The sequence below is a fragment of the Hirundo rustica genome, chromosome 14 (genome assembly GCF_015227805.2).
Source record: "Hirundo rustica isolate bHirRus1 chromosome 14, bHirRus1.pri.v3, whole genome shotgun sequence".
Taxonomy (NCBI): Eukaryota; Metazoa; Chordata; class Aves; order Passeriformes; family Hirundinidae; genus Hirundo; species Hirundo rustica.
The window spans coordinates 6,854,144-6,881,029 of record NC_053463.1 but is presented as its reverse complement, the minus strand read 5'-3'; the positions used below and the strand labels follow the sequence as shown (position 1 = coordinate 6,881,029).

The 26,886-nt window shown below is 44.7% G+C and overlaps 2 protein-coding genes across 8 annotated transcripts in view; both read right to left on the bottom strand.

Annotated features, from left to right (window-relative positions):
* The window catches only part of RNF130 (ring finger protein 130), a 51,837-nt gene extending 36,864 nt beyond the window's left edge, over positions 1-14,973 (bottom strand). Inside the window, exons 1-3 of one of the 4 annotated variants that reach the window (XM_040078186.2) lie at positions 14,715-14,973; positions 14,359-14,649; positions 4,380-4,574 (exon numbers count right to left, since the gene is read on the bottom strand). In XM_040078186.2, the coding sequence (XP_039934120.1) occupies positions 4,380-4,574; positions 14,359-14,649; positions 14,715-14,787 (559 nt within the window). In that variant the 5' untranslated portion in view covers positions 14,788-14,973. Of the gene's footprint in view, positions 1-4,379; positions 4,575-14,358 lie in introns of all 4 variants that reach the window. The other 3 variants (XM_040078187.2, XM_040078185.2, XM_040078184.2) reach the window with 3 other exon arrangements.
* A 3,680-nt stretch (positions 14,974-18,653) lies between these two features.
* The window catches only part of FLT4 (fms related receptor tyrosine kinase 4), a 63,223-nt gene continuing 54,990 nt past the window's right edge, over positions 18,654-26,886 (bottom strand). For 2 of the 4 annotated variants that reach the window (XM_040078281.2, XM_040078279.2), the window contains exons 26-30: positions 26,595-26,700; positions 25,522-25,661; positions 24,819-24,939; positions 23,952-24,037; positions 18,654-22,612 (exon numbers count right to left, since the gene is read on the bottom strand). In XM_040078281.2, the coding sequence (XP_039934215.1) occupies positions 22,393-22,612; positions 23,952-24,037; positions 24,819-24,939; positions 25,522-25,661; positions 26,595-26,700 (673 nt within the window). In that variant the 3' untranslated portion in view covers positions 18,654-22,392. Of the gene's footprint in view, positions 22,613-23,951; positions 24,038-24,814; positions 24,940-25,521; positions 25,662-26,594; positions 26,701-26,886 lie in introns of all 4 variants that reach the window. The other 2 variants (XM_040078280.2, XM_058422488.1) reach the window with 2 other exon arrangements.

Sequence of the window (26,886 nt, the reverse complement as noted above, 5' to 3'; positions counted from 1 at the left end):
CGCCGGCTCCTTGTAGTCTGTTGCACCCACTGAATGAGGACAGAAACGTGGAACAGCCATTAGATGGCAACAACTTCAAATTGCTTCCTGTCCCTCCTGCCTCTGACCCACTGACCTAAAACAATCCACAGAACATACAGGCAGTTTTAGCACAGTTCAGAGCAAGTCCAGCCCTCGCCTCCCACGCTGGTGCGCTTTTTAAGCGAACAGAGGGCCATGAAAAATCCTTCCCTTGGAGGGAACCTGTTTTTGGGAGGCCAAGCTGGACAGTGCCACGGCAGGGGAACGTCACCTGTGCACATCCATCATGGAACAGAAACCCCTTTCTCCGGAAAATTCATGAGTTGCTCCTTTAGAAGAGCCGTGACGGCTGATTTTGATGACATGTCTGCCTCTTGTTCAAAAGACCTTAAAAGATTTACCTGTATCTGGTAAATCTTCTAAAAACAGTGTTGTATTGGAAGCTCTTTATACGCTTTGGGAAATTTCTTAGCTGGTGATAAGCCATAGCTGCTGGAATCCAGCAACTTCATTTTGACTGTTTTCTATACGTGTTTCTCTTTTTCTGTCTATGTTTTTTTTCCATTAATTCTAAGCAGGAAATTTGAACTTTAGAGCCTTGTTTGGCATATATTATTTTCTATAAATCCAAAGAAAAGTCTAGATTTTAAGACAGAAATTCAGTATCATAAAATCACAGAACGGTCTGGAAAGCACCTTAAAAAATTAACCAGTTCCAACCTCCCCAAATTTAACTATTTTGTTAACAGGATTGCCTCCACAACAAACAAGCAAAAAAAGGAATTAAAATGTTATTTAACCTGAATTTTCTTCCTTTTCCCATAACTGCTTATAAAGGAGAGAGCTACTACATATTTTCTCCACCACACAGCTTCTTTTTTACATTAGACAGCATCAGTTTTGCTTTAACAAAAGCATCAAGCAAAACCACTCATAAAACTGCCTTCCTGCCAGTGACATCATAGTCGAACATAACCTATGCTGGGAAAGATATCCTTCGCTTAGGCTGATAGAAGACATCCACAGGATTGTGGAAAATAAGTATACAGTGACATATACGATGGACAAAGAAAAGAAAATAATGTTGCAAATAACATCAACAGAAGTAGAGGTTATTTAAAAAAAAAAGCTGACCAATTCCTGAAGGTCATCACCTACTTTAAAACTCAAAGGTGAAAACGAAGGGACAGAGACTTGGTTGACTATGACACCAGAGAAAGCAAATTCTGCTATTAACAGCAGAACTGTTCACTTGACACAGTGATGATAGACTGATTCCAGAGTGACAGTTGTTATCCAGCCACCAGAAGGAACTGCCATTCTCCTAAGTAATATTTTGAGTATGAACAAATTTCCATAAGAATAAAATTTTCAAATGTGTATTCAAGCATAAAATAGCTTGGATAAAATATTAATCCTACAGGTGAAAAGTGCTTCCTAAGCTGTTCTCACAGGGAATCACCTCTCTGCAGGTGGGCAACATACATAAATCTGTGTAATGCGTTATTTATTTTTACCACAGACACTGTCTAAGCGGGTGATTGGAATTCATGCAAATATCCATGCAGGAAAGCTTGCAGCTCATAGTGTGCATTATAAGCAGTTACTGCTTCACCAGGAAGACAGAGTATTTCTAAGGCTTGATATGCAGCAGTACAAAGACTATGTTACAGTAATATAAAATAACACAAGGTCTACTTTCTCCTTTGTCTATGGAAAGGAAATATAGAGTCATAAAGTTGGTCATAGTAACAGCTGCAAAATCATTTTGTGAAAAATGTACTTTTAAATGTACTGCACAGCAACAGACATCACGTGGAGCAAACACCAACTTGGTGGCTCACCTCCACCCTCACCTGCCATCAACTCCAACACATTAACTTAATCAGTGCAGAACAGATCTCACATACACAGGGTCAGCTCCTCCCGCCTTGGGACACAAAATACTAAAGAGAAGTGATGTAGTGCACTGGAATATCTAATCAGGAGATCAGTCAGAATCAATTAGGTTGGAAGAGACCTCTGAGATGACATGGTTGTTCACCTAAAAAGCACACAAGCAGTGCTGTGGTTGAAAAGGCAGAATTAGGAAGACCAAGGAACGGCTTGAACGTGTGCAAGTCTGCTTTATATATTACACACAGTGTTAGAAAAGACTCATCCTGTAAGCACAGGGTCAGGAATCTGTATCCCACCTGGAACAGCTCTCAAGAAGGGGAATGCTGGATTCCAAACCCTCCCTGTGCTGAGGCTAACACCCAAGGACTGGTCTACATCTCAATTACACACAATTACAGTTCCTCCATCAGCTCACCAGGGAGTTATTTGCAGGAAGTTCTGCAAAGTGATTGCTAAGGAAATCCCTCACATGTCCATAACACAATCAAAACAAAGGCTATGGAGCAACATTTCTTTCTTTACAGGTGCTACTTCAGTTCCAGAAAATTACTTTTAGCCTGTCACGTAGTTTGAACAATTCCAAGTCCAACATTAATTCTGAGATAGAGCCTTCAGCCCAAACCAGGGCAGATTCCAGACCACAATGAGCACGTGCACCTAAACCCCAATATTTCAAATACACAAAGCTAAAATACGCATCATCTGCAGTTAATTGCATTTTTCTTTAAACCTTACCATAAGTAAGAGTAAATATTTGGAACTCAGCATGCTGATGACTGTATTGGTCTTTTTCCCAAATATCAACCACCCAAACAGCTGCCTGGCTACCTTACAAGACACTCTTTTACCCACAGCAGATCTCAAATTTTACATCTTAGATGGTATTTCAACCAACCAGAACTACTGGCTTATTGATAAAGTTTCAAACACAACACACTGGTCTTCTGAGCTGAAACAGGGAGTGAACAAGGATTTCCTAATAACTGCCAAATCTAACAACATTATGAGAAAGAAGGTATTAGAGTTTTAATTAAATCCATTATATGATTTAACACGTAATAGAGCCAACAATGCTAAGGCTACATTAGTAGTAGTAACCTTTTTTCCTGACACACTGAGGTATTCCAGACCATGGGAAAACTACAAATCAATGCTAAACACAGCATATTTATATAAATAATTTTACAGGTAGTTCAAAGAGTCCAGAGCTGAAAACTTAAGAGGGCACTACAACTGTAGAAAGAGAAACGGGGAATTTATAACAAAAAAAAAAAAAAAAAAAAAAAAAAAAAAAAAAAAAAAAAAAAAGGAAGGTGGCAAAAAAACCCATTTCATTAGAATATGGGACTTTTTGTCTGTAGATTATTTATAAAAATGTCTAAGGAAGGTACCTGAGATAAAAATCAATTGTTTATAGGCTTTGAATTGAGCCATGGAGGTCAAAACCCTGCAAAATTCCTGTGGTATAGAGAGTTGGGAAGGTCAACCACGCCTATCATTTTCCTTGTTAAAAAAAGAAAGAAACAACCATAACATTTCTTTATGAAAGGAATTCAATTCTAGTTGTCTGACAATATGCAGAGCAATAATTAAGAAATTCTAGTTTCCAAGCAACCCCCTATGCTAAAAGAAACTAAAAATATTCTTAAAAAAAAAAAAAAAAGTCAGCCAGCAGTGTCACCACCCAATACAGAGATATGCCTTTTCTGATTAAACTAAATAGTTCCAAAATGAGAAAACCTTCTGGAAAATTAAAAATATAGTTATCAGAATTGCAAAAATAATTTTTTTAACCAAGGAAAATGTTTACGTATGAAGCTTCCACCAACAAAAGTAAGTCACCAGGAACCGTGAAATTTTATACATAGGCAGCTGTTAGAAAAGAGAACTCTCTAGAAAAACAGACTTCCAGCATTATTCTATACAATTTATGAGGCAAGTTCCCTCCAAATCACTGTTGATTCCTGTATGGTACTTAGACTTTCATTGCAGAAAGAGAAACCTCTGTAAACTGTCACTAAAAAAGCAATGCAAGCTCAGGTCCCAAAATACAACTGTCAACATCTGAAGGTCCCCACCAGAAGAGCGAGTTGAAGACATATTGCTATAGAATTCTCCAGGTTCAGATGCTTCGTAAAATTCTAGATCTCCTATTATATATGTATGTTAGCTTCTCTTCTGCAGAAAGGTTTGAAAGATTGCTGCTCAGATTTTACAGGCATTTCCTCACTCCAACACACCCACATCCCCACTGCAGAGGAAAGTGCTCCTCATTGGACAGATGTACGCTACAGGAAAATAACTTTTCAGAATTACTGGCTTATTTCACTACATTGCACATATGCAAATATCATTAGGGAACGGGCAACTTCCAATACCATCTGTCCAATGCCAAGGGCTCTTTAGCAATAGTTGATATAGCAAAAGCATTATAGTGAAGGAGATCACATTTTATTCACCTTGATGAGTCATTGTGACAGGTTCTTCACTGGACATATTGTTGTAAATGACCACAGCTGTGGCATTATGTGAAGCTGCTCGCAGTATTTTCTCTTTAAACGTACAGTTTCCTCTCTGTAGTAAAGCAATCCACTGCTTGGTGTTTGGTGGAACTTGGAAACGCGTTCGAGGGTCGCAGCCCAGACGATCTGCAACTGAAACGGGAAACAAATTTACACAGACGCCAATTTCTCCTAACAGGCAAGACAAACAAAAAGAAAAAGAATTAAAAATCCTAATTCCAAGTTGCTGAAGTTAATGTTAGTGTGAAGTTAAATGTTATGCACTCGGAAGCCACTATTCTCTTGTGAAGAAAGTCTAAAGATAACTGCATTCTTATGAAAAAAAGATTTTAAAAAAAGCAGTCTCATGCATTGAAAGCTGTGACTATATGCCCAAGAATTAGGCTCGCTAACACAAGCTATTTTTAACTCCAGTGCAGCTATAACAATGAATTCACATTCAAATCAATACCTGCCTAGAGGCTGAAAAACATTAGAATATGGTTCATCTGCTATAGGCATTTACAAAACAGCTGTTTATCAGTCATTCTGGGAGTACAGATCTTTTTTTCTTCCTAAGGCAGCCATAAATATCACTGCAGTGAAGTACAACTAAACAAAGCAGGTTGTGAAAACAAGATTTCAGAATTATCTGCCACGTGCAGGCTACTGTAAAAAGGACAATATTAAAAGCTGATCTTGTAAAACCCCAGCAGCCAACATCAGCTTTTTACATATGCATTTTTTGTCTACAAGGAAATGTATTCAAACTCATAGAGAAACAAAACATGCGTTTCCAAACACAATGCACTCGTCAGCTAAACAGGTATAGATGGTATAAAGGAAGAGCAGCAGAAATGGCAAATGCCAGATGTCTGAATTCAACAGCATGCAAAGCTCTTTTGTCCCTTCTGATGGTGTAACACATCCTGGAACAAGCCAAAGCCACAGAGCTGCGTGCAAAAGGCACAAAACCCAAGGCAGAAGTAACTTCACAGCAGCTGAAACCAATGAAAGACAGACCTGTTTGCACAACGGGAAACACAGTTTAGTCTGATACACTGGTCACATCATTAAAGGATTTTATAAATTTAGAGCCAACGATAGTTTATAATGCAAATATATTTATCCTTTCAAATGCCAAGAGTATAATAATCTTTGGCTACTAAAAATAGTTCGGATAAACAGTGATTTTTTCAAGATATAAACAAACCATTTATTTGCATAATAGATCAGAAAACATTACAGTTCTGCAAAGTAAGACAAAGTCAAATGAAGCCTCACAGAATTTTTTTTCCAGAAGGAAGTTCAGCACAACTATGAGATTTCAGAAAAAAAATCTACCACCAAAAAAATATCCAGTTTAACATATTTGCTGGAAACAAAAGGTCTTTTTGAGCACTCTCAGCTTAATATAGCTGAGGTTAAAAAGAGATTCAAAGAGCTGAAGATGTTTTCTGAAACAAGAAAGAAAATCTTCTGCTTGCTTAAAGATAGCTAGTGGAGGTGAATCTATACTGTGGCAGACATACAGGAAATAATTTTGTCTCTTAATTTGGACAAGAAGTGCCTCTCCCTGTTCCCCTGGAAGGAGGGTGGGGAACCAGATACCAGCACATCCTTTTCACAATTGTTTTTATTAGACATCTGTATTAGACATCTCAGACATGGAGGGCTATTTGCTGTATTTTTGTTTCGTACAGGCATCAGGGAAAATCTGAAATACAGATGCCTGAAGCCAAATTTTGTAGTGTTTTCTTCCATTACCCTGACATCATTACTTGAATCCCTGTGGAAACTGCTAGCTAGAACTGATCCACACGTGTTTTGAAGCACTAGTGAGATGTTCATGCCCACTGCACTTTTGTAGGTTGTCTTTATAATCTTAAATTTGAGAACGGTATGTATTTTTAAAGGAATTACGTTCCTTTTTGAAAACGTGGAAGAATCATAATGCAGCACGTGTGCCACCAATATTTTTCCTCTGTTAAGGTAAAAGCTGTTTAATGCACGATTCCCTCTTGTTCTTGTCCACTCAGAAACATGGAAGGGAGAAAGCACCAGCAGAATGTGATAGGAAGGTTTTCAAGCCTCAGAAGCTAAAAATCCCATCTTTCTCCCATGAAATCATATTCAAGAATCTCAGGCATGATACATGTTGGAAAATACCATTTTCTATATGGCTACTATTCCACAGAATCCCCTCAAACAGCCAAAAATAACTCTCAAAGTAGACACTATGGCAAACAAAAATTTATCTAAAATATATGGGATTATTAAAAACAGTAATCCTACAGATTATGTACTATTTCTTTCAATCATACAATCATGATCAAAACTAAAATATGAAGTGAAAACAAAAACGGCCAGAAGAACAAGGTAATGGGTTATTACAGAGAAAAGCCATAAAAGCAACAAGGTGAACCTTGAATCAGGAGACAGCATTCTCAAAATTCATGCAGGCACCTTGAAAGTCATATGCTTGAAAATTTTTAGCTTAGAAAGCAACAGAGAAAGCAGTAAGAGATAACAGAAACTGCATCTGTGGGAGAAGTAGTACAAAATTTTCTACAAAAGCAGAGATCAAAGTCTCTCTCAGCTGTGGACAGAGCTATGAAATGTTACTGGATAAAGCAACAGAATTAGGAAACAAGATATTAAGAGATTAAAGCTTTCCAGATACACACCAACAAACACCACTCAAATGCTTCAGCATCTTATTCCTGACGAGGTGTATTCAGCATACCCTGATGAAAATTTAACAGCTGACATCAGCTCAGTACTATTTAAGTAATACAAAAGCATTAAAGAAAATTTGGTTGGTTTACATAAATCTGAACTGTCTGCAAGTCACTTGAGATTTAGTAAGTCACAGCCCACTTTTCATTAGCATTCTATTACACCACACCAATGTTAAGTAATCTTTTCACTTTTGTCTACATAAAATTCAGAAACAATGGTGAAAAACGTGGGGTGTTCTGCTTGTCTTTTCAATAGACTAAAGATACCCTGAAAAGCGTGGAAGTCTTAAAATCACAGTCACCCTTCTAGAAGAGTGAGGTGGTTACAATAAAACATCTGTACAGCTTCGGTGTCAGGGACGTCAGTGGGCACTGAAGGGGACACATGTGAACAGGGTCAGCCAGAATCATCACTGACACTTTCCACGACTCTGCCATCTATGACCTGCTATCCAAAGTTCAATTAGAATCAAAACCACACAGGTTGCAAGCATTACCTGGATGATCATAGAATTGTTTGGGTTGGAAAAGACCTCTAAGATCATCGAATCCAACCATTAATCTGGCACTGATGTGTTCACCACTAAACCAACTGAGCACCACATCTACAGGTCTTTTAAATCCCTCCAGGTACACTGACTCCCCACCACTGCCCTGGGCAGTCTGGTTCACTGCTTGACAATCCTTTTAGTTAAGAATTTTTTCCTAGTATCAAATCTAACCCCCTCCAGGCACAGCTTGAAGCAGTTTCCTTTCATTGCGCCACTTGCTACCTGGGAGAAGATGTTGAATGCCACCTGGCTCCACCCTCCTGGGGGGTTTTTGACAGCAAGAAGGTGGCCTTGCCTCAGACCTGTGCTTCAGCCCCTTAGCCCTTCTCTGGACATGTTCCACTACCTCAATGCCTTTCTTGTAGCTCAGAGGCCCAAAACTGATGCTACTTGCCAGAAGGAAAAGCAACTTCACATTAAATTGTTCTAAAACAAATCACTTGCACAGAAAAAGATGTCAGAAGCTACTCATGGAAGTTCAGAAGATATAAGCATACAGAACGCCATTTAAGTAAGTTTCCCTATAAGTGTGCTACTCTTCTGGCTTATTTGAAATAAAAGCTATTTACCCTGTCTCTGTGTTTTATCTATGCATCATGTGCTGGCAAAACCCACAATTTTCTGTTAAAAGTGGCAGCCTGCTGGGTTAAAGAGCTATGTACAATGTTGTAAATCTCTCTCTTCCTACCATAAGTCCCAACACCATAGAAGAGCCTCTTTACAGAAGAATCAGTTGTGATTTAAGTACCTGTCATTAGGCTCATGTTTGTTTTCTGCTTTAGGAGAGCTTCAGTTTCCTTCTGCAGAATACACCAGGCTGCTCAATTTGTGTAACTGTTTTTCCTTGAGCATTTTTTATAATTCAAGACCCCTTTCTGCTGAAGGACTAAGGTCTGCGACAGCATTTCAGGAATTCATGGGAAAAAATAGTTAATGCAACAGATCCAACCAAGGTTCCCCAGCTACTGAAAAAGTAGTGGCAACCTCTCATCAGCACAACAGTACTTTCCTCCTTTTCCAATTGCTTGGCCATGTTTTAGCCTTCTCCCTATAAGAAGGAGAGCCATTTTGTGGAGCAAAAGTGAAATGAAAAGGGCAGCTCCCAGCAGCTTTATCAGAAGTGCACACCTGCCTGAATGCAGACTGTCCCCTAGTCCTGAACTGTGGCTGGCTTTGCTCTTTCTCATTCTGTGTGTTTCTGCTGCTCTTGCATCGCTTTGAACGTAGCTGTGACACCCCCCTTCAGCCAAGGTTGCTGCACTGGCTGCTGTCAGACTTTGTCCCCTTTTCACAGAAATATCCCACTCTCTGGGCATTAACCATTTTATTCTATGCAGGGGTTTTTTCTCCTTTTTCTTTTTTTCTCCTCTGAAGGTCATATATCTTGCTATTGATTTCATCCTAAATAATACTGTACTCTGTAAAGCCAGCACCAGTTGCCAGAGCTGGTCTGTCTCAGCTACACATACAGAAATCATTTTAAAGTCTGACCTTCAGTCACTGTAATACAATAGCTGGAGAGACACCACTAGTATTTTGAGGGACAGCAGATCAAGAGGCTTGTTGGGAAAGAAACCACAGAAGAGCAGGGGAAGGTGCAGGGTCATGCACACTATACCCCAAAACATTCCCTCCCTACAGTTCTGCTGCCCAGGTAGGCACTAGGTAGAGCACCTGACTGGTAAAATAAGACAGCTTTGTGCAACACATTAATTATAATCCTGTGATAAAATTTCCAGAAAAGGAATTCAGCTGGGAAATTCACAGAGGCAACTCAGCAGTGCTGACTGATTATTTCAAGGAATGGCACTAGTTATTTTCTATCCCATTAGGGCTTAATACATGCAATGGACATATTTTCTTTCAATGCATTACCACTTGTGTTATTACCAATACAGCCCTTATTCAAGCCAGTCATAATTTCTACTTTATAAGGTGGTGCCAATGAATCAATGAATTATGTACAGCAACATTTTATTTTCAAGAGCTTTTTCAGGTAATTGCTTTGACTAAAGCTGGCTTTAGCACAAAAAGAAACTCTTTGAACAAGAGGTAATCTGGTTACAGAGAGGAAGTTAAACAAAAGAAAATCACTGAAGCTTAGAAGAGTCCTATAATAGTTCAGATTTAATCTTGTTAGCTCAGTAAGTATTCTACAATTGTGGCTATATACTCCAATATATAGCCTGCACTTTTGCTATCAATTAATGACTACTAATTAAGCCGGATACAAAGATCAATGATGAAGGACAGAAGCATAGCACAAGATTCTCCTTCCCCTACTCTACTGATATATTTGCTTGTTGCATTTTCCTTACTGGTTTGGATTCTGGGACAGAATTTCTGTCTGAATGCTGCCTAAAGCTCCGTAGTTACCAGGAAACTGGCATTTCAAACCTTCTGCAGCTAGAACTTGTTCACACAACATGTTTATGAAGTGCCAGATGCTACAGAATGCTGTAGTTACAGCGCTATGCAAAAGATACACTTCCTTCCTAATGCTGAGCCAATATTGTTTCTTCCACACTTTCACCTTCTAACGTATGTTTTTCCTCATATTCTCAGTCTCCTTGCCCAGCTCCAACCCTTATACCCCTTTCCGGGAGCTTTCCTTCCTATGAGCTCTTTCTCCAAAGGAGCTTTTGTACAACCACCACTTCCCTACAAGCCCTTTAGACTCCATCCCTTTCCACTCCTCTTCACCCCCTCGTTCCTGACCTACTGGCTCAGTGAATTTTAACATTTCAACGCTGGCTCTGCTGCTATTTCCCTTCCAGTCATCCCCATAACCAGTCCTGGGCATCCTGCCTGCTTCCCAGCTTCCCAAGCCAGCCAAGGTGTACAAAACCTTACCTCCCAGCAAGTCTTGCAAGGGGACTCTTAAGAGCACACAGGACTGAATTTCCAGTCCTCACACTGGAATCCAAGCACAGAAGAAAAGCAATAACCCAGATTCAACAGCCACAAAGAGTCCTGGTCCCCATGGAGAATGTTTTTGAGGGAACTAAGCCACAAAGCACTGCAAGTTTCTACCAAGAACCATTAAGGTGAGTATTCAGTGGCTTCTAGCTTGGTTTGCCATGGCCAGGGGAATATGCCTGACATCTAAAGGTCTGCACCACAACTGGCTCCCAACACCAAAGAAGAGTAAAACCACAGATCACTGGAGTGGCACTGGGCTGAGCACTTGCACTTGTCTGTCCATGTACAGACATCCAGGAGCACCCAGGCAGCTGCTGTGAGAGGACTGGGCTGAAATGACCTGGAAGTATTCAAAGCAAGATTGGATGAGGCTTTGACCAACCTGGTCTAGGAAGGTGTCCCTTCCCAAGGCAGGGGGCTTGGAACTAGACAATAATTAAGGTCTTTTCCAACCCAAACCACTCTATGATTCTATGAAAATATCTGGTTGCACAAAGTCACAAATAACAGGGTAAGGGACTGAGAAGTATTCAGGAATCTCACTGAAGAAATACTATAAACCTGAACTAAACTATCAGAAAACCTGCATCAGCTGTGAAGATGCATTTCACTTCTATACGTCCATGCACAACATTTTTTTTTTTTTTGGAATCTGCAAGCATTCATGTCCACAAGTGGTTTAAAACACTCTTCTAATAAGAAATTAAATCATGACAAGAGAGAGATTAACAAGTTAGAGGAGGTAAGAAAAGGAACTCAAAGAAGAAGAACGGAAGAGAGATTAATAGAGAAACTATGCTGCTATCATGCATTTAATGTGCGTGGAAAAATCCGCCCACACAGGTGCTGAATGTACACCCAGCAGCCAACTGTGACCAAGAGCTCGCTGGAGCTGCACTTTCACAAGTCACATTCACAGGCGGTCATGCCAATTACCGCCACCCCACTCCCAGGGGAACATTGCCTTTGAAAGCCCCTATCAATTTCATACAAGCTCTATTAAAAGAACATGGAAAGAGTTTTAATACATGTATTAACATGACAAGGTTGAATTCCATAAGAAATCCTGCTAAAAAAATGGGAGAAGTGATTGACTATCATGCTGCACTGAGATTTAAAGGACAGGTGACCACATGGGACTGGCATCTTCAAAAAGCAGTACATAAAATATTGGGCATATTCAAGAGTAGAAGTCAAGAGACATCACAGAACACTTAAAATCACAAACAGAGTGTGGTTAGAAGCAGATCATTTGCCCTAAATATCAAATTAGTAAACTCAATTATTTCCCTGCAGGCAATGAGTAAGGGATGCAATAAAATGCCTCATTCCTGGAAGTGTCCAAGGCCAGGCTGAATGGGGCTTTGGGCAGCCTGGTCTAACGGGAAGCATCCCTGCTCATGGCAATGGGGTCAGAACTTTACGATCTTCAAGGTCCCTTCCAACCCAAACCATTCTATGATTCTTCACAGAGCATGCAAAAATGTGAAATTAAGGACACCTCAGCTCTAAAACAGTCCATGCCATCAAGGTGCTAACAGACCACCCACACGTGTGAAAATTTCAAAGATAGCCCATAAATGGGTGAATGCTTGACATCAAAGCAGTTTCAAATTCAAGATATATTCAAATAAAGTTGTTAACAATTGTAGAGTCTTTTTTCTTCTGAGGATACATGAAAACTGGGGTGCAGCATTTACTGGTCTAAGAGCAGTGGCTGGCAGCTACTCATGTTTAGAGCTATTAGAAAAAAATTTTGCAAATGAGTTCTACAGCAATATTAACAGGCTGATAAAAAAAACATTAGAGCAATTACTTTCAGCAAGACTGCATCATCTTTTATCAAATCAGAATATCAAAAGGCAGAAGATGCTCAAGAACAGCTTAACTAAAAGCAAAAAATATTCCAATCTTTCTTACTACATGAAACATTTTTAAACCACAGGCACATCAGCAAAACTCAAATAAAATAGAAGTGTATAACAACCTACACAGAACAATTCAGAGTATCTAAAAGTAAGGAAGACAACTGCTGTTGTGCTTGCTTTAAATTGTCTGTAATGAAACAGAAGGGCAAAACTCAATTTCCCCCAAAATTGACAATAAAGTTTTAACAACTGTACTATGTCAAACCACGTCAGGTCTGCCATTTTCACGCTTCCTGCTGTGTTTTCCCAATAAAGTTATTCATCACAGTACTTAGCAGTAGGTATAAAAATGCTGTTTATAATTTTATTTAGCTCTTCTCATTATCAGCTGCCGGTGAAAATGCTACCAAAGCCTACCTCAGTGTTTAAATTGCATTTTAGTGAAGGCAGATCAAAAGAAAGCAGAAAAAGTTACAGAGGCAAATTAATAGAAATTAGTATCCAAAGTTTTTCTTGACAAATAACACAGCTCAAAAAAAAAAATGAAGTGTTTCGATACCTTTCATGTATTAAAAGGCAGTATTTTAAAACCTGTTAAAGTACTATCAATAACAGTGTTTACAGGCCTAAAACTTTCAGGGCAGACTCCTGATTTCAAGAGGGTTTTGGGGGGATGGGATATAAGTGAGGAATATCAGGAAGCAGAAGAATGACTGCAACATATTTTATGCTAGCTGATAGACGGGATTTGAAGTACAAATAAAAATCATTTTACAGCAGACTTCCTCAACAATTTCTGCTTCCTCACCCTTCCACCCCAAAATCTACCCCTAGTTATATTCTACAGAGCTATTGAAATTGAATTCCAGTGAGACTGGCAAACACCTGCTGACGGACCAGAATCTTACAGAGGCTACCTAGCAGAATTCATTTGTTCTGAAGAAGCACGAAAGTATTTTCCTGATTTTAAGGTTTGGCGAATTCGCTAAAGCTTCTAATAATATATTAGTTTTGTGTTATCAATTCTTCTAAAACACTCTTAGTATTCACCACTTAGACTCTAGTTTTAACTGACTACAATATTTCACTTAATACATTATTCAGATGTTTACTGTCCAGGAGGCAGGTTGGGACCACTGTACTCCATCAAGTAGTCCATTTCTTATAGATAATGTCAAGAATGGCTGTCAAAAATAAGATACTATTAAAACTACATTACTATTACTGAAGATACTGGTTTCGCTTCAGGCAAAAATCATGACAATACTCTCAGCTGTTCAAATTAGTGTTCTCTGTAAACCCCAACATTTACCAAATGAAGAGCTGATGGGCAACAGCTTTGCTTAATTAAAAGAAAACTTACTTGGACACTCTATCCAGTGTCCAGTACTGGAAACAAGCACATTTTGGGCTGGCTGTGAGAGCAACAACTTGGTAGCTTCAGTCCTTCCAAGTCTTGATGGGCAGCTTAAACAGCGTTTTTAGGAACTGCACACTGAAAAACTGTGACTTCACGCAGTTGCCAAAGCTATCCAGATGCACAGCGAGATGGCTATGCAGCTGTTCTGAGATTCAACGCAATGCTGTAACCAAATACTGCCGACTATCACTACCCTCTCCACAATTAGTTAAGGAATAACACCTTCACCCATCAATACACTCAATCTACCGGGATCCATGCTGGAAAGCACATTATGCTTTGCTAAGCCGTTATTCAAGCCAACACTCTCAGATCACGGATTTATTTATTTTCCTCTGGGCAAGCTCTTTCTCCTCGTTTGTCAGAGCTCTCTAGGAAAGCCTGCCCAGCCCAGGCAAGGACCAACCACCCGGCAGCGAGAGAGGGAAGCGTTACCTCCGTTGATGGGGACGGGAGCCACCAGCAGCCCCTTGACCTCCACCTTCGGGGAGTCCTGCCCGTAGCGGCCACGGTCGATCCGCAGCACGGTGGGGCCGCCGCGCTCGGGGCTCAGCACCGTCACGTTGATGATCGCGGTGTAGTACGCCTGGCTGGCGTTATCGGCGCCGGCCGGCCGGACCCGGCCGTGCCACAGCAGCAGCGGCAGCAGCAGCAGCACGGAGGAGCCGCCGTTCCAGTGCTGGCGAGCCCACCGCCAGCTCATCTTCGACTCCAGGCGAGCCGACGGCCGTCACCGGTTGCCTGCGCCGCTCCCCCGCGGCAGCGTCGAGCCCCGCACGCCCGGGTGTGTCCTATCCCATCTGACAGCCCGGGAGCGGAGAGAGACCAAAAGCAGGCGGAGCGGGGAGGAGAGCTCGGGCTCATGCCATGGGAGGAGCCAGGGGAGTCATGGCAGGTCCCAGCCGAGTCCGATCCGCCGCCGCTTCCCAGGGGAAGCTGCTCGGGGAAAGCCGGGCTCCGCCGGTCCCTCGGGGCTCCGCCGGTCCCTCAGAGCGCCGCGCTCCTACCGCCCGCCCGCCTCCGCGGGGGAGCTCCGGCGGGCGAGGGGAGGAGGCGGGGCCGGCGCTGCGGCCCCCTCCCCGTGCAGCCCCTCGCCAGCCCAAAGGAGGCTGCTGGCAGAAGCCGCCGCTGCCGCCTCAGTCGCGCTCGCGAAAAGCCGCGGGGCTCGCCTCGGACTCGGCCCGCCGCGCCGCCTCGGTTCGCCTCGGGGCTCGTCGCCGCCTTAGTGCGGGAGGCGGCGCAGCTCAGTGCCCGGCCCGACGTCCGCAGCCGGCAGCCGTCGCTTCATGCCCGGTTCGCCCCGAGGGCGGCGGAGCCCGCGCACCGTCCCGCGGCTCCGCTACCGGCTCCGCGCCTCGACTGCAGCTCCACGCTCTGCGCAGCCGCCGCACGCCCCGCCCCGCGCCACGAGGGCGGGAGGCGGAGCCTGGGCACGGACCACGCCCCCGGGAAGGCGGGGCCAGCTCCAGGGCGGGGCCGCCGTGTATGATGTCATTGTGGGCGTGGCCAGGCGGTGGTGGGAGCTGGGCGCGGGGGTGGCTGGAATGACAGCGGGCAGCGACCCGCGGTTCCGTGAGGCGTTAGACCGCAGCATCACCGAACCAGATAGGTTGGAAAACACTGCTGAGCTCACCGAGTCCAACCTGTGACCAAACACCACCATGTCAACTAGAGCATGGCACCGAGTGCCATATACTCTGTCTTTCCTTAAACACCTACAGGGACGGTGACTCCACCACCTCCTTGGATAGTCCTTTCCAAAATCTAACCACCTTTCTGTGAAGAAAGTCTTCCTAATGTCCAACCAAAACCTACAATGGTGCAGCTTAAGATGTTGGGACCCATGGCTCCTCAGCATCTTTTCAGAAAAATATTTCCAGTTCAGGAGCGCTGATCGCCAAAAAGATACAGAATTTTAAAGCATGTCAGAAATAGGGGGTGAAAGAGCTGGGTGTGTGAAAACCAGGTGGGATGTATTCAGTCTGCTCAGGCAGAACTGAATGGGCTTTGGGGGCAGGAACAGCACAGACTTTGTGTCAGGATCCGGTCATTCCTACTCTCTTTGGCATTACTTGCTTCTGACACTAAAATGGGAAATTGTACAAACACTCAAATATTGTTAATAAATATTAATCCCAAGAAATACTGTAAAATGGGGTTTGATGAATGATCATCTAACAAAGTTTTAAGGATTTCAGCCTCTTGGGAGGTCTAACAAAATAGTGTAATGGCCCCCTTGGATTTTGAAAGGTAAACTAACTGAAAATTAGTTACAGCAAAGAGAACAATTACTGCAGGATTGTGAGTTAGGATATTTTCTAAGTTTCTGAAAAAATGGCTGTGGAGCTGTTCTTTTGAGATATGGTCTCCTTGGTAATATCCCCAGCTGCAAGGGAAGGCCCTCAGATAAGCCCGGTGTTTAATCTATGCATCTTATTAACCCATTTTCCTCTGGGAGCTTTTGCATTTTATTCATTTCTGATGCACCTGGTCACACACACACACACACACACACACACACACATAACACTGTCGAAGCACAGTGTGTTTATTTCATTGAGAAGCGAGTAGTTTTATCCTGCCCTTGGAGAGACCTGTTTCATTTCCGAGGAAAGCAGCATGGTTGCAAACCTGCATCTAGGAGCAGAAGAGACCTATGGATTCTGCTAAAGGCGTGTGTGGTTCTGTAAAATCCTTTGAGAAGCTATTTCTGCAAATCTTTGTAGAAATGTCAATACAATCCAGGAAATGATTCTGAAGCAGCAACTGAATGTTCTGCTTACATTTTTTAAAATTTACTTTTGCCCTTCTTGGTACATGCCGGGTGAGGAACCACATGCTATTGATTGCCTCCGCATTTCACCCAAACTTTCACCCCAGCCAGAGGGTGAGAGTTGTGGCTGACACACTGCAGTGTGCAGAACATGTTTTGAAGATGTTCTTGCTTTGATTTCTCAGCACTAAGAGCTCTGCATCATTCTGATGCAAACTCATGTGCTTTATTGCCGAAACGTCCTCAGAAGGGGTCAAGAAGTCCTGGGGGCCTGAAGGATTTTTTGCTATCACTGTGCTGACCTTCAGAGAAGCCCTTTTGAAAAGCATTTAGGAAGCATTCACTGGCCATATTAGAAGTAAAACAAGGGGCCCAACATGAGCATCCCCAGTTCTTTGCTAACCACATGAACTGGTTTTTATTTTGCCCTGTCTGGTTTCCTGCAGGCTGTGCTTCTGATGGAGAGAGGTGCTCCAATGACTGTGTGAGGGCTGCTTCCTTAGTCCCATCCCCATCCTCATCCCCATCCCCATCCCCATCCCCATCCCCATCCCCATCCCCATCCCCATCCCCATCCCCATCCCCATCCCCATCCCCATCCCCATCCCCATCCCCATCCCCATCCCCATCCCCATCCCCATCCCCGCTCACACGGCTGGGAGGCTCTTCCTATGGATGCCCTGTGGATGGGCTGGAAGGAAGGTGAGGAGCAGCCAAGGGGTCTGCTCAAGGCCCCAGAAGAGGAGCAGCCAAGCACTGCTCCAGGATGCACCAAAACAGGATATTTCATCAGTAGAACAGCTTCAATCTCCTCATTCCCCAGATGGGCAGGTCCTTGGATGGGCAAAGGAAAATTAAAAGGTCCTTTTGGATGCCTTCACAGGTCCACCCAGTGGTAAGGAGGGAGCTGTGCCTGAGCGTTCCTTGAACTCCTGATGATTTTTTTTTTTTTTTTTAAATTAAGCGAAATGCTCATGAATCCAGTTCTGTCCCATTTCACAGTGAACACCTCGTCCAGCCGCGGTGCCGCCCCTGCCCCGCTCCCGCCCTCGGCTTTGCTGGGGCACAGCCACAGAGCGGCCGCCATCTTCCCGCCGGGGCCCGCGGAGGGAGGGCGCCACCTGCGGGCCGGCGGCGGCACCGCCAGGGGCTCGCCCGGGGCGGGGGTCGGGGATCGGGGGTGGGTGCCGTGAGGAGAATAGGAACTGGGAGGGAATTTGGTGCCATGATAACAAGGGGGTCCGGTCCGGGGGTCGGTGCCGTGAGGAGAATAGGAACTGGGAGGGAATTTGGTGCCATGATAACAAGGGGGTCCGGTCCGGGGGTCGGTGCCGTGAGGAGAATAGGAATTGGGAGGGAATTTGGTGCCATGATAACAAGGGGGTCCGGTCCAGGGGTGAGTGCCGTGAGGAGAATGGCACCCCGTCCGAGGCGGGGTTAGGTGCCCTTAGAAGGAGAGGGAGCCTGCGGGGAGTTTCTGCGCTGAGAAGAAGAGGGTCTGTGCGGGTTTGGTACTACGTGGAGAAGGGGAGTCCGGGGTGTGGTGTTGCCTTGAGAAAGGGCGTTGGCGGGGGGATTTGATTCCCTGAGGAGAAGGGGGGTCCGGGGGTCTCTCGTTCCCCTGGTGTGGTGAATGAGGACAGGAAGGCTGGAGACCTCCAGGGCTGAGACCCCCAGGGCCGAGGTGACAGGGAAGGGTCATGGTCCGGGGCACAGGGCTGGGTGCCGTGCTTGCTTCTGCTAGAGAGCTTAGCCAAAAAGAATATGACTTCACCATGAGAAAAGACAGAGTTTTATCCTGGATGGAAATGCCACAAGATCCAGTTGTTTCCAAGAGAATGCAGGGAAATGCAAACGGGCACAAAAGTAAAAATAATAAACTCAAAATATGCTGATGGCTTGGGCCGGGGCTGGGCTGCCCCAGGGGCAGAGGTGGCCCCAGGAACCAGAGAACAGCTGCCATTTATGACTTTATTCATTTTCACATTGAGATATTACAACAAAACTCTTAATGGCAAGGGATAACAAGTACTATAGGAGGAGAGGAAAGGAAGCAGTGTTCTAACTGGTTTCATATATAACCATGAACTTCCAGAGACAAGAGTCAACGTGAGTTACAATCACTCACATACGCTCACTGGTAGGAAAACTCACGTGCAAATACCCACACACTCACCCAAAGCACACTCACACTCACACAGACCATGCTTTGTACTCACACATAACCCCTGTTTTAGCCTACTTGCTTCAAAGGCAGCCCACTGAAACACTGAATGCTGCTAGAGCAACAACAGGTACCAGGTTAAAATATTGCAATATAAATGTAGTGTTACTTGATACACAGGTTTTTCTTCAGAGACACACGTGTATTTGCAAGTAGGGGACCTAACACTTTGTTTTCAGGAGGGAGGAATGTCCTCTCAACACCAACACTTCGTAAAGAAAAGTGAGACTGAGCATAGAGTGGAAGCAGCCATTTGAAAGGACAGTGATGATGATAAATAGCTTAGCTTCAATGTTGAGTTCCAGTAAGAAGCCCAAACAAAACGGAGAGTGCATTGTGAACAGAGCAGGCACAAATATCAAACCCTGGGTTTTAAACATTGAAATACTCCTTTGTTGCTGTGGAAATATAGACAACACGCCTGTTTCACATATTAAAACCAAAACAGACCAGCTTCATTTCATATGCTTATCTGGAGACAGTAAAAATAAAAGACCAGAAATAATTCAAAAGAGTGGGAAGGGTTATCAGGTTTGTATATCTAATTTTTTGTATACCTTTAGAGAGCAAAAGTACAATTGTCCCAACAGCTCTTCAGTAGCCCGCACTACAGTTGTTCTTCATCTGCAGGAGTGTCTGAAGAGGAGCCAGCTTTTGCTCCTATCAGGCTGCATTGTTCATGCACTGCTGTTGACACAGACCAAATAAAATCTGATTCCACCCTCCATCTAGATGATGCAAGAGAGAGAAGATAAACTTCTGTGGAGTTGAATGTTCAAAAATCAGATGACACAGAAGAGCTTTCCCAAGGGTGAAGCAGGGGATGGTTAACAGCGGTTTTAACAACCCTTCTCCACAAGGATGCTTGTGAACAATTTACAGCTAAACCTAGAGAAAAAGCGCAGCTGTACTGGCTGGATGTCCATGCTGACAACCAACTTGGGCACTAAGATGCCTCTGTCCCCTTTCTGCTGAGGAATCCTGCCTCTGCTCAGCAAATGTCATGCTTTGCTGGCATATACCTATCCCTTACATATGGACAGGAACTAACAGCTACTTTGAAATTATGTTTTTTAACTATTATTTTGTTTGTAGTCCTCTTTATTGGGCCGTCTCTCAGATGGAGCTGTTTCCAGGCAGAGAACCCTTCATGGAGCACTGGAAACAAGAGAGTCTGGGTCCTATGGACACACATCACCCAGCAAGCAGCCTGAATTTAGCTCACCTGGTCACCTTCTACCCCTGTCAATGCCAGTGGAAACCTCTAGCAGCACGAGTCACATGCAGCCTCCCTTCTGCCAAGGGAACCACCAGTTCAAAAAGCAGCGCAAGATGAGGGCAGGAGAATTTGATCTGGCCTACACCCTGTTGGCTCTCCTACTTCCTTGTACTGGCTCTCCAGCAGCTCCTGCCAGAGGATTCTTACTGAGTCGTAACAATTACTTAAAGACGCTTAAATTCCTGGCAGCTTCAGGGGACACCAGTAGAAGTCAGGGAATTCATTGTCATATGCAGTTTCCAGTTCTAAATCCTGAGCCAGTTTGGCTCAAGCTGGTCTGGTTTTGTGCCTCTTTTTTTACCATGGAAATTGCAGCCATGTCATCCTGCTGACACATAAAGGGAGTGGAACATTGAACGAGCTGCACAGGCTTAGAGAATCTGAATGACAGGCGTGCTTTTCCCATGTGCTAAATAAATCTCCCCATTATACTTGTGTGGAGAACTATAATTAAGACTTGGCAACATCATCCATAAGGACTCACAGGCTTACGTCAGGAAATGCATAAAACCCTCTGCTGGAAAAGGAATACAGTTTGGGAAAGCTGTACATCTGACAGGAAACACAGTTTTACAAGTCCAAACCCTTGGCTCTGTGACAGAGGTGTGGCCCACAAGCAGTAATTCCCTGGTGCTGAGATGCCCTGGTGCACAGAGCTCTGCCAGCCATGGGCATGTGGGAGAAGAGATGATGACAAGCTGTTCAAAGGAGCCTTTTTACCCAGACTCCTGTGGCAGTGATGTAACCATGCTCTGTGGCTGAGCTCTTGGATTGGGAGCAGGAGGGATAGAAGTAGGTGGGAAGTGGTGAGGCAGCAGTACAGAAGTCTACAGAGAGGGGCTGCGGAGGCTCCCCAGAGCTCTGGATTCATGTAGTATCTCTTAGAAATAAAAGACCAAAGTGAGGGGATGTTTCCTCAGCAAATAACTGTTTCTTAATCCTCTGGAGTCAGGTGTGCCCTGCTGGAAGCTCAGCAAAAGAAACTGGAGAGGAGCCTGCTGGGCAGAGAGTGCCTCCTCTGAGTCAGGGAACTTGGGAGACAGAAAATGTCATGGTGCAGAACTGTCCATCCAGGAGAATCAGGGATGGAGCCCTGGCCAGGGGCTGGGCTCCATCTGTTCAGTGATGTCAACACACAAGGGGATGCAACCCAGAGCACCTTATTGCTGAAGCACTGTTCCTTCCATTGTTTCCAAAATGCTTTGCAGAGGCTAGAAAATAAACATTTCACTCCCTGCCCTTTTGATCTTTTTCCTCCCAGCAAACTCTATGTTTAGAAGCCAGCTCAAATTAACCTAGCTTTGCTTTAATTTCTCACTCAAGCAACAAATGATCTCAGCACTGTTCTGGGAGAAGGGGAAGGCAGCACATCTGTGAGTAACCCCCTCCCAGCAGAGATCATAAAAGAACCTGTTTTGTACATGGCCTTCAAAAAAATTGCTGTTTATCTCACTGGGAGCACTTTAGCCATCAGCTGATGACCGACTCAGCACTAGCTATGTTGAGATGGCTAAAATAATCCTAGTGATAAGGCAGATTGTCAGGTTTCCTCAGATGAGAGGGGTATGGGTGTTGCTTGCAGAGGATGGAGAGGCTGGCACCTACTCAGGATGAGCAGCACGCATGAACATTCACAAAGATCCCTCGGGATCTCTCCGTACACCTCTTTAAATTGTCCTGCTCTTGCTGCTAATACCACTAGGGATTTCTTCCCTTTGATTCTGCTCCACAGCTCAGCAGCTGACATCATGATGAGGGGAGGAGGAAGCAATCCAAGGAAAAACATTCAGGCTGCACACCAGGAAGAAACTTGAGACTAAGACAGATCTATTTATATCTGACCTGAAATGGGCTTTCTGAATGGGAAGCTGATCTGAGCGGAGGCTGGATGTTAGGCAGAAAGTGCCACAGCGCTGAACACAGGCACCCACTCTCCGGCAGAATGCATCTGTCTGAGGTGCAGGAATGAAAGAAACATGAGGAATCAGTGAGGTGCTCTCTCCAGTCGCGGCACAGAGAAGCTGCGGCTGGAGGCGCCGCGTGGTTCACGCTGCATTCCAAAGACATCAGTGTTCCCCGTCCATTTGGGACAGGTTCCCTGTTGAGTATGGACACAGGTTGAAGGAGAAGCTCTGAGTGACCCTGTTGACATGCTTGGAGGGCCTTGGCAGTTGCTTCCAGGGCCCGGTGCCATTAGTACTGCTCGGAGAAGAAGGAAGTGTGGAGAGTGGGGGGACTGGCCCCCTCACCAGGTGGGGTGCAGCTGCCATCCTCAGAGTGTTCCGACAGCTCCCCGTATTCACTGTTGTAAAAAGTCTGGCCTCCGACTTGGGACCCATACAACGGCCGACATCTGCCCCGCAGGTCCGACTGTTCCCCTAACAGCTCCACGGTTCGACTGGGCCCTTTACTGCTGTGAGGGAGAGAAACACAGAGAATTAACCTTGGCACTCCCAGAAAGCCTCTGTCCTGCTTAGAGAGATCCCAGCTGCAGCAAATCTCATCTTCTAATGCATGTGGCAGAGACAGGGTCAGGAATGGACTCGCACCTCCATTTCAAAGCACAAAACCAGGCCTTGCTCTAAATCTAAGCACAGCCTGTATGTTCTGTGACAAATCCACACATAACTGGCACACTTACTTCAGCTCTTCCAGATACCTTTGGCATACCTTCTAGATACAGGGAAGGGTTGGGACCTCAATGAGTAGGGAGAGACAAGAGACATTGCCCTCTAGATCTGGCAGGAATAACAGAAATTCATACAAACCAATTGCCAGGATGGGCGAAAGGAAAAGAAGGAAGATGATGAAGTTGTGGGCAGAAATTATATGTCCCGTCCAGTGCCTGCCAATACCAGGTGACTGGCAAGAAATCACAAGAGCAAGGGTAGGGACACATTCAAGGAGAGGTTTAAGAGTAGTGTTTTCCAGGAGACAGGACACCAGGTGTAGGAGACAACAGGAACATGCCTTAGGGAAAAGGGGACAAGGACAAGAAGCAGGAGATGGTTCGATACAGGAGCAGAAGAGCCACGGGGCTATGGCTAAGAGAAAAGACAATGACCAGTCTGATCTTGGGAGGCAGATGAGGTGAGGAAGGGGCTTGGGACTGGCCTTGTCTACATACGAGGTGACATGGCTTGCTCAACACATTGTCACAGAGACAAGGTCTCAGCCTGCTCTGGCAGATATGAGCTGCACAGGTTCCCACCCAGTTAAAAAGCCTGGGTCAAGGACATAACCATCCATAACATCCTGAGCTCTGAGAGTGCCAGCTCAACCTGCCAGACTCCATGTCAGCATGTGGGAATTCCTAAGGCCTGTCCCATCCTTGCTCCACCACATCAGGGCTCTGTATCCCATGGGTCAGGGCTGAGGGAGCAAGGTGGCAGCTACATAATTTCTGCCCATCCCATCTCCCACTACTTGAACAAGCCCTGATACATTTCACCAAAAAATGTCAATAAGCATTAACAGTCTCATTAACACCATCACTCCACTGTGCATCATTATCTTAACAGGCACATTCTCATTGATGGGCACAGTTTATATTTTTAAACCCTAGAAAACAGCAGGCTCGTCTGTTCTTCCTGTGTTTTGCATCTCATTAAGGAGTGCATGGACTTATCTGGCTCAGGGCCCACAGTTGAAAGCTCCAAGCAGTGCAGCCCATGGGGAGATACCAGGAGCTGCCTCCTGGTCTCACTGAATTTGGCAGCAGGGAGGCCTCAGTGGCTAGGCTTAAGGAGTACCTGAATCCACCTTCTTTTCTGTGTCGGTTTTCTATCCTCTCAAATTCCTCAGATGCCAGAACCATCCCACTGTCTGTCTGATTGTCCTGGAAGGAAGCAACAGGAGTTATCAGTAACATCCCTGTCGACTGATCAGAGTGGGAAGGAAGAAGAAATCATTCAGGAGATGAGATTGTGTGTATGTTTGATGGCGAAGAAGGGGTAGGAGCACTTTACCAGCATGCTCCATAGTTTTACTGAATCTGATTTTCTTAGGTACCTTCTAAAATGCAGCACATAAAAAGGTAAGATTTGTGTGCTTAGTTCAGTGCCATTTTTGGGAAATAAAAATGAGTGCTCCCTGGCTGGAAGATGTATTACCATCAAATCTGTGAGAGGTGATATTTTCCTCTGAGACTGAAGGTATGATTTCAGGTCTGCTGCTAGAGGAGATATCAGTACCAGTGCAGTTCAGAGAGACCTGGAGGGTCCCTAATGCACACTGCCATGCGGATCAAGATGCAGATAAGCAGGAGCTGCAGAAAGGCACTCTGGGTTTACCTAGTCCTGGCAGGATTTCAGTGTGCTTAACCAGGCTGTGTTGACAGATTTGAGAGGGTGAAGAGCAGGCTTTTCTCTGAGGTCCTTTATAGTCTCCCCTTTTGTATATCTAACCTCCCTGTTTCCCACTCAGGCAATGTGAACTGTGCTGGAGAGAAACCCCAGTGTGCCAGATGAAGAAATGAAGGTGCATAGGACTGGATGGACCGAGCAGGAATGACACAGACAGACTGACATAAGATAGGAGTGATCTTCCTTCCACAGTCTTAACAGTAAAGGTGTCAGAAAAGACTGCCCCCCACTCACATCCACTCAGATACTACTCACCGGGTGTGCCTTGTACATTGTGTGTGTCATGGGAAACTCTTCAAATGTCTTTATCCTGGATGGACACCTGATCTGATTTCCTCCCGTCAAACAACCAGGGAACGAGACACAGTTGTAGTATCTGCCAACAGAAGCATACAGTGTTCAGTAAAGGCAAGAGTCAATGTCCTGAATGAACAGGACCTGAACTCAACCTCCTCATTGTGCAACCAAAGTATGCAGGAAGGAGGATGACCCAAATGGTGGATTTGGGGAGGGTAATGGGTTCACCTTAGACCTCTTAACCCCATACCACTTCTGCAGTGGAAACTAGACTGACTGAATCAGGCCCCAATAAGCTCTCCACGTGGGATAAGCAGAAAATGTCATGTAGATTCCATCACATTATCATGGTTCACCAGAGAGGAGAGGCCTGGGACTAATTGTTTGGGTCAGTTAGGAACAGATAGGATGAAGCACCTTACATGATACTCTGACAGCATAGTTGAGGAGAAGAAGGAATGTGATAGGCTGACAAATCCGCACTTCCTCATGAGCAAAACAAAGTAACTTTGCTTTTATAAGCAAGAAGCTATGGCCTAAATGCTTGGATCACACCTTATCACCTGGGATTTTCCGAACATCTGGGTTCCCCCCATATCCCTCAGGTTCCCTTACAGGTCAGGCTGCTGGGCTCTCCCTGCCCTTTTCAGAGGGGATTCACCTTGCTGCTAGGCTGTGGCAGCGTATCCTCATGTCAAAGTCCTCTTCATCTGAGTTTTGCTGGGCAGAGGAAGGCACCTGGGAGAAACCATCATCTTCTGAGCTGTGAGAGTCGTTCAGTGGGATGTAATCTTTCCCTTCCTGGTAAGAATAACAGTAAATGGCCTTACAAGAGGGGGAGGGCTTTCCCACAAGAAAAGGCTCCACAGGCAGAAGCTGTCAGAGCTGGGAAGGCAAATTTCTAGTTTATAAATTTTATTTCTCTATGACAAAATATCTGGCTGGAGATTTTTGTGACCTTTGTGTTAAGTAGCTGTGAGTGATGCATGGAGGTGTGTGTGAGCAGGAAAACAACTGCCCATAATAATCCCATAATTCTCCAGTTTACATGGACAGAGTACTGTGCTCCAGGGCAATGTCATTTGTGGCTTAGTCATGCCTGTGCTGGGAACCAGTGCTGAAAGGTTAAAGTCAGGAACATCAGGATGAGACAGCACTCAAGCATTCAGCTATCGTTTTCTGAAAGGCAACATCAAGAAAAAGTTAAAATCAGAGCTGCACGCTCATCACAGCTAAATGTCCTGGTGAGTTACCACATGGAAGAGATTAGTAATACTTTCAAAGAAATCTGTATTAGTGACTTCTGTAATGTAACAGTTGTTTGCTTCACATGGCCCTGACATTTCAATCTGAGGACAGAGTTTCAGAAACCCTGGTCAAGTCCTGGATTTCATTATGCAGGCATGTGGGAGGCAGAAGTACCAAGGCCTTGACTCAGCTAAAGAATTTCAAATAATCATCTGGGGATTAGGGTGGAAGTAGGAATGACGACTGAGAGGGCTCCTGCCCTGCAAGGAGCAGAGTTTTATGAGGGTGCAGCTAAAAGGCTGTTGCAGAAATGAGTCCTCCAACAGCTCTGGGAAACAGACCTCTGACCCAGGAATCTCTGGTTTTGGTGGCCTACACAAATGTATTGCATTGACCACGGAATCAGCTGAGGGCACAGTGAAGGAGCTGGTGATGACAGAAGAAAGAGCTGCCTGGAGCAGAGCAGGGACACAGAGAGGTTTTCACCTGCTGCACATTTTCCTGAAGAAGGTTCCCCAGTATCTCCACAAGGTCAGAGAAAGTCGGTCTCTCCTTGGGATCACCATGCCAGCAGCTCAGCATTATACGGTAGCTGCCAAGAAGAGATGCTTATTTCACACCAGAGAAATCCCCTTCTGCCCCACTCCACAGCTCCCACCCACATGGTGCCCACTGGGACAGACTGTGTAGGAAAGCTTGGTCCCCCCAGCACGCTGGCCAGGGGAACTTACTGGCAGGGTGCTGGTTTGTTATCCACTTATAACAGGGAACAAGGAGC